Source organism: Sceloporus occidentalis, unplaced genomic scaffold (assembly GCF_023333645.1).
Source record: "Sceloporus occidentalis isolate IW3139 unplaced genomic scaffold, rSceOcc1.0.p SCAF_60, whole genome shotgun sequence".
Lineage (NCBI taxonomy): Eukaryota > Metazoa > Chordata > Lepidosauria > Squamata > Phrynosomatidae > Sceloporus > Sceloporus occidentalis.
The window spans coordinates 1,860,554-1,875,824 of NW_028317040.1; the positions used below are offsets into that span (position 1 = coordinate 1,860,554).

The 15,271-nt window shown below is 39.4% G+C and overlaps 1 protein-coding gene across 1 annotated transcript in view; it reads right to left on the reverse strand.

The window, feature by feature from the left end:
• The window catches only part of LOC149287467 (androgen receptor-like), a 136,317-nt gene that overhangs the window by 35,938 nt on the left and 85,108 nt on the right, over window positions 1–15,271 (reverse strand). The window contains exon 2 of the mRNA XM_089492799.1: window positions 2,156–2,307. Coding sequence (XP_089348925.1) covers window positions 2,156–2,307 — 152 coding nt within the window. The remainder of the gene's footprint in view (window positions 1–2,155; window positions 2,308–15,271) is intronic.

Below are 15,271 nucleotides of genomic sequence, written 5' to 3' on the forward strand. Positions count from 1 at the left end.
CAGAATACATATACTGAAACCGTAATCTATATTTTGCTCTCCATAGAATGCAATTAAGTCAGTCTGATGCTTTAACACACTTTCAAATAATTATCTCACTACAGATGTCAGGCTCATGGGTCTGTAATTGCATGGCTTAGAATGTTATCCCTTTTTGAGTATTGGTACCACTTCTACTTTACACCAGTCTTTTGGCACCATGCCAGATAAGAGAGACTCCTTGAAGATTGCATTCCCTAAGTACTTGAGGATGTATACCATATGGCCCTGGGACTTTATATAGTTTAACCCCTTCAGTCCCATATGGACGTACATGTACATTCTATAAAGCTCTGGTTAAAAGCCTTTAAGGATTTACAGGTACGTCCTGACTTTCTTGCAGGGACAGAGACATATTTCTAGCTTCCTGGCTGACCAATTGTTTGTAACGAATAAATTATAAAAAACATCCCTAGCTCTAAATGTAAGTAAAATAATCCCCCACCCTCAATCACAACCCCCAAACCCACTAAGCCATAACTATTAAAAACACCACCCTACAGGGTACTATGTAAGGGATGCATGTGGCCCTCTTGAACATAAAAAATATGTATGTGGGGTATATCTGTAATCAGGGATGTTGCTAAACAAAAATTCAGTCATTATTCAATAGTGGTACCTAAATGTAAAATACATTCTAAGAATCACAAAAAATGTTTTTTATTGTTCTGAAAACAAGAATGTGTAATCTGTTTGAGTACATCAAACACAGAAAAAAAGGAACCTTAATGAAACCCATATATGGTAAAAATGGTGAAATTGTTCAGGGACTCGAGGTAACAAAAACCCCTGAGACTGAAGGGGTTAACTTTATTAGCAAATGCATCACTTTTTTCCCTTATGTCATGTTTGAGCAATTTTACTTGTAATTTTAACCCTTTCCTTTCCAGGGTTTTTTTAGTACCCTTTGTACCATACGTTTTTTGCCCTTTTCCCTGTTTGATGCACCCACAAAAATTACACATCCTTTTCTAAAAACAAATAGGGCTTTCGTTTAAAACCATAGAAATACACAAATTGTGAGTGCTATTATTCTATTCCTTACATAGTACCCTATAAGGAAGTATATTTAATACTTTTGGTTTAAAGGGTTAGGAGGTAGTGAACAGTGGTGGGTTATAATTTTTACATGTAGTGCTAGGGCAATGAGATGTCAGGGCTTTTTTATTTCATTATTATTAGTGCAATACGGACAGAGATCCCTTTAGGGATTTCTCGTACACCTTATGTATGCCAGTAAAGTCACAATGACAAGCCTGATCTCACTGTATTGTTCATTTTTTATTTTTTATTTATATTTCATTATTATTATTATATAATGAAATATAAATAACATTTCCCTTTGTGGGAAGAGGGAGAAACATTGTTTCTCACACTCGTCCCTCTGATTGCCCCTGCACTGATTACACTGTAATTAGCAAGCAGGGCTCCATACGCTTGCATTGCTGATCGCGATGCATTCGGTGAGCCAGCAGGGGGATTAGAGATCAGCGGTGACAGCTACTGGAAAGGAATGGCTGATCGCATAATCGTGCATTCCTTATGTAACCGGTGCTCGTGTTGTTACACACGATCGGTCAGTAGGTTAGAGATGTCCCTGCCGCTGCAACAATGTGAGGAAGGCAATCTTACCATAACTTTTGTGGATGTACTTGTAGGTCCGTAGGGGAATGAAAGGCTTAATCTGCAAACCTGCAGGCATTGGTTTTTCATTGGTAAACAATGATTTAAAATGTCTGCCTTCTCTTGATCTTCACGAACCAACATATTAATTTCAGATTTTCTACTCAAGCCATTCTAAAGCAAAGGAATAAGTAAAAGCATTGTTTCATGTCCTTTCTTACAGAAAGGAAAGAACCCCAACATCAATGGGAACAGTGGCAAGAAAATATATAAACATTGGTTTTGTAATTATCTTGGTTATTGAGCAGGAATGTCATTTATAATCAGCTTTAATACATACTTTCTTTTAATTACATCTGTTTCACTTTTTGCTAGCAATATGCTCTTTAATGATTACATGGGCCTTTTCAGTGCTACACAGTGCTATATCTGTTCAAATTACTTCAAATTTTTATAACTTTGTGTATAGTGTAATGGTTGAACAAGTGATTACCTTCAGCAGCTCTCTTAAAGAAGACTTTGCAGCTTCCACATGTTAGAGCTCCGTAGTGGCAGCCGGAGGCCTCATCACCACAGATCAGACACGTTTTCTGTGGTGGGAAGTAATAATCAATGGGTAACAGGTGATCTCTGCCAGCCTCTAGCCTGAAAAAGGTCAGAAAGAGCTCTGGTTACATACATTGACAATAGGTGAATTCCATTATTAACATGTTTACATATATATATATATATATATATATATATATATATATATATATATATATATATATATATATATATATATATATATGTATACTGCATTGTCTTGTTTTAGTTTAAAGTATTTTAGACAGTAATCAAATGTGTGCCTCAAGGTTAGTTATGTATCAATATGTATGGAACCAAAGAGAGGGTTTGGTTCCAGGGGGGGGAGTTTAATATGTGTTGCACTGCAGTTAACCAGGATGTAGTTAAGTAGGATGAGACACATGTGAACTGAGTATAAGTTGGAGTTGAAGTTTATACAGTATGTTTTAAGAAGATCTGTTAATAAAATCATTAAGCACTGCAGCTGGAGTCTCAGAGCCCTGTTAATGCACAGTAACATTGAAACAAGTTAGTGACATTTAGCAGTACTCTCGTCCCTTATTAGCCATTTGAAATGTTTGTATTATGCTTGAAATTCGAGTAAAACATTAGAAATCGGGACTGTGAATAAAATCTAAAACAAGGTCTTTAATGCCCTTTAAAACTATTATGTAGTTAGGTATTTCATGACCCCAGTGGATTTTATTGATCCCTTTACAAGCAACTGCAACAAAATACATGCAATACAGGAAAAAGCAAGAAGCGTTCTATTTCTTACAACCTTTAGATGAGACGATACACAACCCCCACACACAATTATTTTCACACCTTCCAATTTTAATGTGACCAAGGAGCATAGTTTGTTTTAGACAGTGGATAGAGGCGTTGAGGTGTGATTTATAAATTGCTATTTATGGTATTTACGATAGCTGTAATTTGATTAATGGTGTAAAGCATTAACAACAAAGATATATTTACATAACTACATTTATACACTTCCTACAATGTCACCACCGTCTTTTATTTTTCAATGTTGTGGACAAACATCAGCTTAGGTAGGTATCTACTGCCTAATGATAGCTTTTTATTTTCATTTATTGTTACTCATAATACAGATTTATTAGATGTTGAGAGGTATTTTTGGGGGCATACTGACACCACCTCTATGGTCCCTGCGCAAAAATATTTCATGGACCCTATCATCCAGGTGGCTTGGGGCCAACTCCTACACCAGGTTTTGGTTTATGTCAGTATGAATGACCGCTCAACCTTCCCTGATGACATATGTATAATATAGACAGACACACTCAGAAGCATTTAAAGTCATGAACACATTAAATTGGATTCAAATTTGTATTACAACCAGCAGGTACAGTAAACAGAGGATACTACATTAACTTTCATTTTGTGGAGTCTGCACACAGTACACACTAAGAGACCCAACTGTTAAATAAAATGTGAAATGTTTATCTGATTTCAGAAAGAATTTAATCTTTACTCTTTCTTAACTCCTTTTTCACTCCAGGATGGGATTTTTCTCTCTTTCATTTATTTAAAAAGAGCTCACAAGAGCCTTACTCATGTTCTGTACCATTATGCCTTAACGTGTATTAATGTTACTGTCAGTTTTGTACATTGAAAATGTTAATTTTATTGATTCTCCCTATTGTGATAGTGCTACAATTTAGTCGGTGGTTGAGTGGAAGTGAAACAATAGGAGGGGACTGCTTGGATTAGGATGAGTTGATAGGGTCCACATCTGTAAATGTTATTGGTCATTCAGATAGCTTGATTATTATGATGGCTGAGAGTGTTATGAGGAAAAGTTTTATGCTTCTTGAAAAAGGTGGGTTTTCAGAAAGCTTTTAAAAGTTGTGTACGAGGGAGAAAGTCTGGTGGAATGGGTAAGGAGATTCCGATTATATATACAAAACTATAGAAGCAGGGTTTTCTTTTAACACAAGCATCTATGGATTTTTATCTATTATTGGGACTTAAAGCAAAAATTAGGAGGCCCTCGCCACCTTGCCTAAGCTGTGATTTTCTCCAAATGCAATAAGTGGACAATATATGTTTAATAGTACTCACACAATCTGACCCAGAGAAGTATATCTAAAGGCAGACTGAAAAGGTATAGTATTTCTCACATGTTATGGCACTTGTCAGCATGTGGTTAGTTAAGCAATAAACCAGTAACCAACCTTATGCGGACTAGTCTCATTAAGGACAAAACAGCTGTCCAAGAATGGTGATCTGGTTTCTGAACCTCTGTCTCAGGCATTGTTAAAAAGCTCTCTAGCACAGCAGGCATGCACTCTAAGGGATCCATGTATAAAGTTGACTTACATGCAAAAGGAGGTGATCATTTCAACGCTAGAAACCCTTGTATGTATATATATATATATATATATATTTATGTGTGTATATATTTTCTTTATATTTTTGGAAATAAGGCATAATAAGTACTTTGTAGAGGGAAATATAATTAAATTAAATATGTGAAGATGTACTGGAGCCACAATTAAACAAATCACATAGATTGTCTCATACTGGAAAAGGTGAGCTGAGCATTTTAGCCACAGGGAGATGATATACCATGCTGCTTTTTAGATGTTATAATAATTAATGCATTCCATCCTGTAATAAATATTGACTGGATTTGGCAGTAATCACTACTAGAAGCCCTACTGACCTTTTATTTAAAGCAACGTTTGCTTCAGCTGCCTGCCTTGTGTAATAGTAAAAATAGGTGGCCACTGTCTAATGAGAAACCAGTCACCAGTGAAGAAGGGTAAGGCATTTTAATCATGGTGATATATTTCTGTAAAGTTTTTTTACACAAATAATATGTTATGGCGAGGGGAAAAAAGTGGGCTTTTCTTTAAAGGCTGTCTAGTACAGCTACAAATGAAAACTACGTGTGTAAAATGATGCCAAAGCAGGACATTCCATGAGCAGAAAACGCAGAGAGGTGTCACTCGTGCAGACTTAACATGGGAAAAGCAAGATGTGACACCATGCTGCCACCCACATATGGTGTTCTGGGACTGTGTAAAGTGGTAAGTATGAGATAAGACCATATTGATGGATTTATACAAATCTGCATGAAGAACTTATGTATTAAGGGTTACTAGATTTAATATTTTTCTAATTAATTTATAATTGACTATTTGTGTTTTATAAAACAGTACCTTATACCAGTGCCTTTGAGGTTTAGCGCTGCATAGACCCGACCTGCTTATTATTAAATGCAATACACAGAACAATGTTATAAGCTCCCTATTATGCTGAAATATTTATTTTTCTTGTTTCTTTTTACTCTAATCTTGCCAAATGCTACAAGCCTCTTGCACTGAAGAACAAAGAAAAGAACAATAAAATAAATATATTTGGAGAAGAGAAACTGGCTTATCCATAACAGCCCATAAAATAAGTATAAGCTAGACATTTTATTTTTTCATTTTGGATTCAAAATCCTGGCACAATAAGGCTTGTCCTTTTACTTACAGGTTAACCAGTTTAGTAGCATGACAGCCAACACGCTAGAGAACGAATAACAGGCAGATTAAGTGTTCATATTTAGTTTGAACAGCTAGAGATAGCTGTGTTAGTCCAGTATTATAAATTAAAAAAAGGGTACTGCAATTTAAAATAACACCTTTTTGTTGGACTAACATTACATTTTAAGGTCCAGCCTTCAAGAGCGTCAACCTCCCTTTATCAAGTCAAAAGCAATACTAACCACAAAACATCTAAGTAAGACATGGGCAGCAGTACAGGAGGTAAGGGGAATGATAGACTGATCACATACAGCTCACAGCAGTTTAAGGTGTTCATAAATTAATTTAGCCAGTGTGAGATTTGTAGGACTGAGGGTGATAATGGCATTGTAAAAACTCATGCATATATCTTTAGGCAAATAAAGTAAGGCCTGTTGAATAAGGAGAATGCATACATTAGAATAAAAGTAAATGTCATATAAAGTTCTGGTAATCTAACAATGCATTACAATACAATGTGAAGGATATCACTACATGCATCCCATAAGTGGCTACCCCTCCGAATTCTTCTTACACTGGCTAAACTAATGTACGGCCAATTTAAATTAAAGTGACCCATAACTGCAATCTCTATCATTACCCTTAAATCCTGTACTGCTGTCCATGACTTACTGGTTAGTATTACTTTTGACTTGATAAAGGCAGGTTGGTACACTTGAAAGCTTGTCCTTAAAATAGAATGTTGGTGCAATAAAAAGGTATTTTAAATTGCAGTTTTAAATTTACTTAGGTTTGTAAAGTTTTGTTCAAGGAGGTACCCACCTGTCTAATAATGGTAGGACTGCTAAAAAAAGGAACAATCACATTGGACAATAATGTCTATTTGTCATCAATTGACTATGGTAGTTCCTAATTATACTATACACTCAGGGAATATTTAAACAGAATCATTTTTGGCCAGGGGTCAATCAATCAATTTCAGCCAAACCACCCTGTAATATAGCTCACTAAATGTTCACTATTCATTTTTTGAAAGTAAACCAACAAAGTAAAACCATAAAGGACCCAGCCACAGAGTAAATGCTGCCTCAAGTTCCTCTTCCAATATATATATATATACAGTTGATACATATATATTCGTTATGACTTTTTTCATTTGCAATCGGGGTTTAGCACGGGTGCACAATTCGTATCGCCCGACACCCAGGACATGCAATTCTGGGCGCCGGGCAGGTATTATTTTTTAGCCCTGCTGTGGGCAAGCAGCAGGTTAGGATTCGGGTCCCCTGCACCGCTGCTGTTGGCACTTCCACCGGGACTTCTATGAAGGAGCCCCGGCATTAGATGACCTTCCGGTGCTCCACCATAGAAGCAAAAGTGCCAACAGCAGCACTGCAGGGGACCTGTATCATCCTCTCTGGCAGCCGGTGAACGCTGCCTGCACTTTCGCCTGGACTTCTATGATGGAGCATTGAAGCACCGGCGGAAGTGGTGAGCAGAGGTTGTCTATGCGCATCACGCAGACCTACACCGGCTGCCCCGGCTAGACACCAGGGAGTCTGGGGATGCATTGGTAAGTCGGGGGGGGGGGGGGGTCACAGTGGCATATCTAGGTGGGCAGAGTGGCATATATAGGGGGGTGCATAAAGCATATCTAGGGAGCAGAGTGGCATATCAGGAGGGCATTTGGTTTTTAAAATTTCTGTTTATATATAACATATGCTGACAAACTGCATAATAGATACCAAAAATTTTAATTACGTGTATTCCTGTTTATTAGGTAAAATACTGTTTTACCATTTCACTTGTAGAAAACATCACCTATTGCTACTTAAATACTAGCACATAATCTGGGCGTAAGACAACACACAATATGTTTAAGTGTTTATGAAAACTGCAAAACATGTAAGTTTAGTTTGGCAAATTGATCATTTATGTTTTAGATGGTATACTGCAAATTAGTGGGATAATTTAACAGTAACAAAAGCTTTAACTGTGACCCCTACCATGTAGTGTGTACTCTGGTAGAGCATAAGGCTTGAGTGGGAAATGCCTATTGAGTGAAATGATCTTTCAGTGTCAACACAAATGGTTTATTTATGGTTACATTGCTAATGAGACTGAAATAAGACACCAGTTTTATTTTAAGTGTATGCATGTTTGCTTTTTGATGATCAACAAGATGAAAATAACTATTATTATTATTAAGACTTTTGTGGATTCCGTAAGGGAAAATGGTGAGAGACAGTTATGTATAAAGAGTGGCCCATAGCAACAAATGGCAATATTGCTAATGGCAGGCAAACCATGGCCTCATTAATAACTGCACACAGTCTTCTGTTTGACTTTTGGTCTACCTTCCTTAGGGCAAGGAACTATAAAGATCCACTTTCCATGTCATCCTTCGAAATAACTTGTTTGAATCACTAATTGAAGAGTTGCTCCTGTAAGGTACCAGTATAACCGATGCAAATAGGTCTAGCCCAACGTCCTTTGTCAAATATAAGGCTTTCCCTATAACTATGTCTGTACTGCTGTAAACCAGGTAATCAGCTCTGACAATGTCTAGTCCAACCCACTCCTGGAGACCGCACAGAATGAAACTTTTCTCTGAGACTAATTCTATCTAGCCTTATCTCAATCACTAATTGAAGAGCTGCTGGTTCAAATATCAAGGTTCCAGATACTGAAAGAAAGCCAGAACAATCTCAATATTCTCTCATTGCTCTAACAATGCATTATATAGGGACAACTGAGTTATCTTATTAGTACATAATTAACTACTTTGAAGTCACCACAACCAACAGGTTATTGTTTATTATGTTGCTGAGGTAGCGTGTCACTCAAACTGGCAGTGCTACTGTGAATGCGCACAATTCTGTGCATGTGCAGTATGCATTCTCCAGTGTTCCACAAACCAGAGCTAGGTGAGACAGTGGGATAGAGTGGTAAAATCGGGACTGTGTCGCAAAAATGGTGTTCCTATTAAACATTTTAAGAGATATCCTGTTTGAGGATGCCACTTTAAGTGTGAAAGATGAAAATGTCCTGCACCCAGATTCCATAAATAACACTTTTTTCTGTTTTGGAAAAAGTGTTTGTATATCTGCAAACAGTCTGAGAAAAAGGCATATATATTTTTTCTCCTCAGCATTAAACAAAAGCCCTGGATGACTGGGCCTAGATTAACACCAAGCCTGCCAGGTTTGGATTTAAGGGGTTTTGTGGGGGGCATCGTATAGGATTGCTCAGCCTATTGGGTGGGGTTTGGGTGGCTACTTAGAAGACTGTCACTGGTCAGATTCTATTGACCAGCATTGTAAATCGGTGAATCCCCACCCTCCCTCCCTTTTTTGTTCACCTTTCTTTATTTGACTGTGGTGTTCGGCGGATTTTAGAGATAGGTATGCTATGTTTAAAATGTTATACCAACATTTTATGTTCATTGTATTTTCTCCACGGGTTCAGTCCCTGGGGGATCTTTCGCTAAATAACAAAACGTTATTAAGCGATGGTTATGGTTTTACATTTTATTTGATGGCATAACCTATCTCATATTTTCTTAATTTATTTCTTGCATTTGTCACAGTAATAAAGCGCTGTGGCCTTACACTTTCCAACAACCTCAAGTCTCTTGTGTCTAGGGCTGCAACAACGAATCGATAAAATCGATAATAATCGATTATGAAAATCGTTGTCAACGATTTTCATAATCGATTAGTTGAATCGATTTTTATCGATTTATAAAATTATGTTTTTCAGAGCAAACGCTCTGAAAAACTCCCGTCCTTCTATAATCCGATCTCAAACAGAGATCGGATTATAACTGTAGAATCCAGACCCCCCGCAAAGCTGCAGGAGACCTGGATCCTCTCTGCCACCCGGTGAGGGTCTGTGCAAAACACACAGACATCCTCCGCTTCTCCCCTCCACTTCCGCCGGGGCTTCTATTACTGAACCCGGCGTCACGTGACCTTCCGGTGCGGCTTCCATCATGGAAGCCCCAACGGAAGCGGAGGGGAGAAGCGGCTGTCTTCGCGCATCACACAGACCCCTACCGGCTGCCGGAGAGGATCCAGGTCCCGCTGCAGCGCCTGCTGGGGATTTGGATTTTAGTGCGCGATGTGCGCAACCTCGCTACTTCATCTCACTGCCACTTCCACCTGCCCCACCAGGGTTAATATATCAACAGAAGAAAAACAGGACAAGTAAGCAGCACTGGGTAAGTATTATCTTTATTTTTATGCTCATTTGGCCTGTGTTTCTTCTGTTGATATATTAACCCCTGGTGGGGCAGGTAGAATTTTTGCGGGATCTATTAATTATGTGCATTTGTGTTTTTTTTTTATGTCTATAATATTTGATTTATTGTCCATATATTTATATATATTTATATTGTATTGTGTATTTTTTTTTGTCTATATTTAATAAATATAAATATAAAAAAACTATTTTAGTGATGTCAGTTTTTCTTATATCGGGGAGGCATAAGACATATCAGGGGGGACAGTGGCATAAAGGGGCTATAAGGTGTATCAGGGGGGACAGTGGCATAAAGGCGCTATAAGGCATATCAGGGGGCACAGTGGCATCTCAGTGGCATATAGGGGTAAAAGGCATATCGGGGCATGGTGGCATATAGGGGGCTATAAGGCATATCAGGAGGGCACAGTGGCATATCGGGGCACTGTGGCATATATGGGGCTATAAGGCATATCAGGGGGCACAGTGGCATATTAGGGGACAAAGTGGCATATAGGGGGCTATAAGGCATATCAGGAGGGGTATAATGCATATCAGGGGACAGAGTGGCATATAGGAGGTATCCCCTTATACCTCCTATATGCCACTCTGTCCCCTGATATGCCTTATACCCCTCCTGATATGCATTTCTGGGACAGAGAGGCAAGCTGGGGGTGAGATGTGCATAACTGGGCAAAAATAGTTTACATGAATATTTACTAGTAAAGCTTTTTTTGGTATTTTTTGAGTTCTTGTTAAAATATAGCTTTAATTATGTCAGTAAAATAAGAAGGCGAATCGTGAAATGCCATTGTAAATTATACGTTTTTATTTAAAATAAACGAAAAATTAGCATATTGTTTTTTTTTTACCCGATTAATCGATTAATCGAAAAAATAATCAGCCAACTAATCGATTATGAAAATAATCGTTAGTTGCAGCCCTACTTGTGTCTTATTTAAGTTTTGGGTTTACGCTGTATGTTAATATATAGTGCCAAAGTCAAGGTGCTGTTACACAAAATATTATTTACATTTTCTAAAACGTTAAGCAAATAAGCCTTAGCAGATCTGTCATCCTTTCCTCTTGGCTCTGCATATTGAAGTACTGACAGTTCAGTACTCCCATTGAAATCAGCACTGGAGCAGATATGTTTGGCCAAAGATATCTCGTGCACGGGAACTTGCTCGAGGAAGGGAAAGGGGCAAATACATTTGCAAAAGGGATGACACAAAAATTTAAAGGAACTAGGCAGTTATCAAATGCAATAAAGTGCATATGGTGGCTGGAGTGTCCCTTTAAGTGTTCCTGGCCAAAATAATGAATGAGGCATAACTTTACTTGATTAAATAATTATTTCTGAGAAATTCATAACAGTACTAATTAATAGATGATGTGTCTAATTCTACAAACACATCCAAATACACAAAAGACTTTATAGATATTATTTACCAAAAAAATCACTGCATTTAGTTACAAAAGTGTTAAATGCAGCAGAATATATGGAAGAGTGCCCTTAAATAATTTCTCACAGGCCCACATACCAATGCTGTGAAGTTCACTTTCAAATTAAGTTTTGCTGCATCAGAATAACTTTGTCTCATATTTTTAAACTTAAGGAATGACTAGCCAGGAAAGGGAAAAGAGCCAGCTGTCCCCCTCTCAGAAACCCCAATCAAGCTGAGATTAATGTGGCAATGTGGTTCCCATATTGCTTAAAACATTTTATGAGGTCTTGGATCTCTTGTTCTTGAGTAAATATTCCATACATGACATTTGTAATTATAGTTCTCAGCCTTAACAGAGGAATTAGTTGTTAGGAACAGCACCTTATCTCTTTCCATGTGTGTCAGAATCTATATTATTGTATCAGATGTGCTAGATGTTAAAAATCAACCTTGCTGATATATTAAATGGTGATATAGAATACGTGTCACATGCATAAAACATGTTTCAGTGTTCAATTTCTAAGGTGAGATTTGAGGAAAATGTTCATCAAGGTGAACAAACTGAAAAAAATGCACAGATATAATCATCTAATATTATGTATAATATACCCTAGATGTAGAACTACAGTTGATTAAATAATTGTATATTAACACATCAAGTTGCACATGTGGGCAACATGCACCCAGTCTCTGTGTCTTAAAATATACACTATATGGACAAAAATATTGGGACACACCTCTTAATTATTGAATTCAGGTGTTTCAATCAGACCTGCTGCCACAGGTGTATGAAATCAAGCACCTAGCCATGCAGTCTGCATTTACAAACATTTGTGAAAAAAATGGGTTGTTCTAAAGAGCTTAGTGAATTCAAACGTGGTACTGTGATAGGATGCCACCTTTGTGAAATTCCATCCCTGCTGGATATTCCACGGTCAACAGTAACTGGTATTTTTGTAAAGTAAAGGAGTTTAGGAACAGCAGCTACTCAACCACGAAGTGGAAGACCACAAAGAGAGGTTACAGAGTCGCCAACGCTCTGCTGATTCCATAGCTGAAGAGTTCCAAACTTCCACTGACATTAATATCAGCACAAACATTGTGCGGCGGGAGCTTTATTGAATGGGTTTCCATGGCTGAGCAGCTGCATGGAAGCCTCACATGACCAAGTACAATGCCAAGCGTTGTGTAAAGCATGCTGCCACTGGACTCTGGAGCAGTGGAAACGCGTTTCGTGGATGACGAATGACGCTTCTCTGTTTGGCAGTCTGAATGCGAGTTTCGGTTTGGCAGATGCCAGGAGACTGTTACCTGTCTGACTGCATTGTGCCAACTGTAAAGTTTGATGGTGGTGAGATAATGGTATGGGACTGTTTTTCAGAGGTAGGGTTAGGCCCCCTTTCTTCCAGTGAAGGGAAATCTTAATGCTTCAGCATACCAAGACATTTTAGGCAATGCTATGTTTCCAACTGTGTGGAAACAGTTTGGGGAAGGCTCTTTTCTGTTCCAGCATGCCGGTGCCCCATTGCACAAAGCAAGGTGTATGAAAACATGGGTGGATGAGTTTGGTGTGGAAGAACTTGACTGGCCACAGTGAGCCCTGACCTCAACCTTGTTGAATACCTTTGGATGAACTGGAATGGAGATTGCGAGCTAGGACAGCTCTACTGGATGAATGGGCAAAAAATCCCACAAAAACACTGCAAAATCTTGTGAAAAAGCCTTCCCAGGAGAGTGAAAGCTGTTATAGCTGCCAACTACATGTTAATCTTAATGTCTATGTATTTAGAATGCAATATCATAAAAGGGGTGTAAGCGCTGTGTATATGTGTATGTTAGCTGGTGTGTGTGTTTGGGCAGTGTGTGTGTGTGTATGGGCAGTCTGTGTAAGAGCAGTGTATGTATTTGTGTATTTGTAAGCTGGTGTGTGTGTGTATATGTGTGTGTAAAGGCAGTGGAGTGTGAGGGCAGTGTATGTGTATACACGTATGTATGGACAGGCTTGTGTAAGGGCAGTGTATGTGTATATATGTGTGTGTTTGTAAGCTAGTGTGTGAATGGGCAATGTATGCGTATATGCGGTTAATGGGCAGGTGTGCGTAAACGCATCATGTATGTGTGTTTATGTACAGGTGTGTGTAAAGTAGGGCTGAAACAACTAATCGATAAAATCGATAAAAAACTCCTCTCCTTATATAATCCGACCTCAAACAGAGATCGGATTATAACACTAGAATCCAGATCCCCCGCAACGCTGCAGGGGACCTGGATTCTCCTCACTGTCGGCCGGGCTCTCACTTCCGTCTCTCTCCCCCCTCCCATCTGCCTCCTCCCCCCTCCCATACATCACTCTGCCTCTCTACCCGGCTCCATTACTGACAGGCACTTTCCCTGCAGCTTCATAGAAGCCTCAGTGTAAGTGAAGGGCAGTAACGGAGTCTGTCTGTGCGATGCAGACCCCCACCGGCTGACAGAGGATCATCCTCTCTGTCAGCCGGTGAGGGTCTGCATCGCACAGACAGACTCCGTTACTCACCTTCACTTACACTGAGGCTTCTATGAAGCTGCAGTGAAAGTGCCTTCAGTAACGGAGCCGGGTAGAGAGGCAGAGCGGTGTATGGGAGGGGGAGGAGTCAGAGGGGTGTATGGGAGCCACCCTCCCATACACCACTCTGGCTCCTCCCCCTCCCATACGGCACTCTGCCTCTCTACCCGGCTCCCTGGTGTCTTGTCAGCAACGGAGGTTCACAGGAGGCAGAGTGGAGTATGGGAGGGGGGGAGGAGGCAGAGTGGAGTATGGGAGGGGGGAGGAGGCAGAGTGGTATATGGGAGGGGGAGGAGCCAGAGTAGTGTATGGGAGGAGGCAGAGTGGAGTATGGGAGGGGGGAGGAGGCAGAGTGGAGTATGGGAGGGGGAGGAGCCAAAGTGATTTATGGGAGGGGAGGAGGCAGAGTGGAGTATGGGAGGGGGAGGAGGCAGAGTGAAGTATGGGAGGGGGAGGAGGCAGAGTGGTATATGGGAGGGGGAGGAGGCAAAGTCATGTATGGGAGGGGAGGAGCCAAAGTCATGTATGGGAGGGGGGAGGAGGCAGAGTGGAGTATGAGAGGGGGGAGGAGCCAGAGTGGTGTATGGGAGGGGGAGGAGCCAGAGTGGTGTATGGGTGAGTTATAGTGGTGTATGGGGGGTATTATGAATTTCAGGGCATATAGGCATATCAGGGGGCATAAACATATCTGGGGGTAAAAGGTATCAGGGGGCTCAGTGGCATATCGATATTAGGCATATCAGAGGGGCATAAAACAAATCTGGGGTAAAAGGTATATCAGAGGGCTCAGCGGAATCTGGCATATAAGAGGTATAAGGCATATATGGGGGCAGAGTGGCAAGCTGGGGGTCAGATGTGCATAACTGGGGGCAGTTTGGTAAATAAAAAAAATGTAAACAAGGCTTTTTTCTCAGTTTTTATTAAATATGAAAAATAGTTAACATATGAATTAATATTTCCTAATAACTTTGTATTAAAACCTAGTTTGAGAAACACTGTGTTTGGGTTCTTGTAGCTTTTATTATTATGTCAGTAAAATAAGAAGGTGAATAGAGAGAGGCCATTGCAATAAAGAGATGAAAGTGTAAATTGTACGTTTTTTATTGCAATTTTTCTTCAATTTAAAATAATGTATTTTTTTATCCGATTAATCGATTAATCGACAAAATAATCGGCCAACTAATCGATTATTAAAATAATCGTTAGTTGCAGCCCTAGTGTAAAGGCAGTGTGTAAGGGTAGTTTAACCCCTTCGTGACAATTGCCGGTCCGGGCACGTCACTGAAAATCGTGACGATTATGACAAT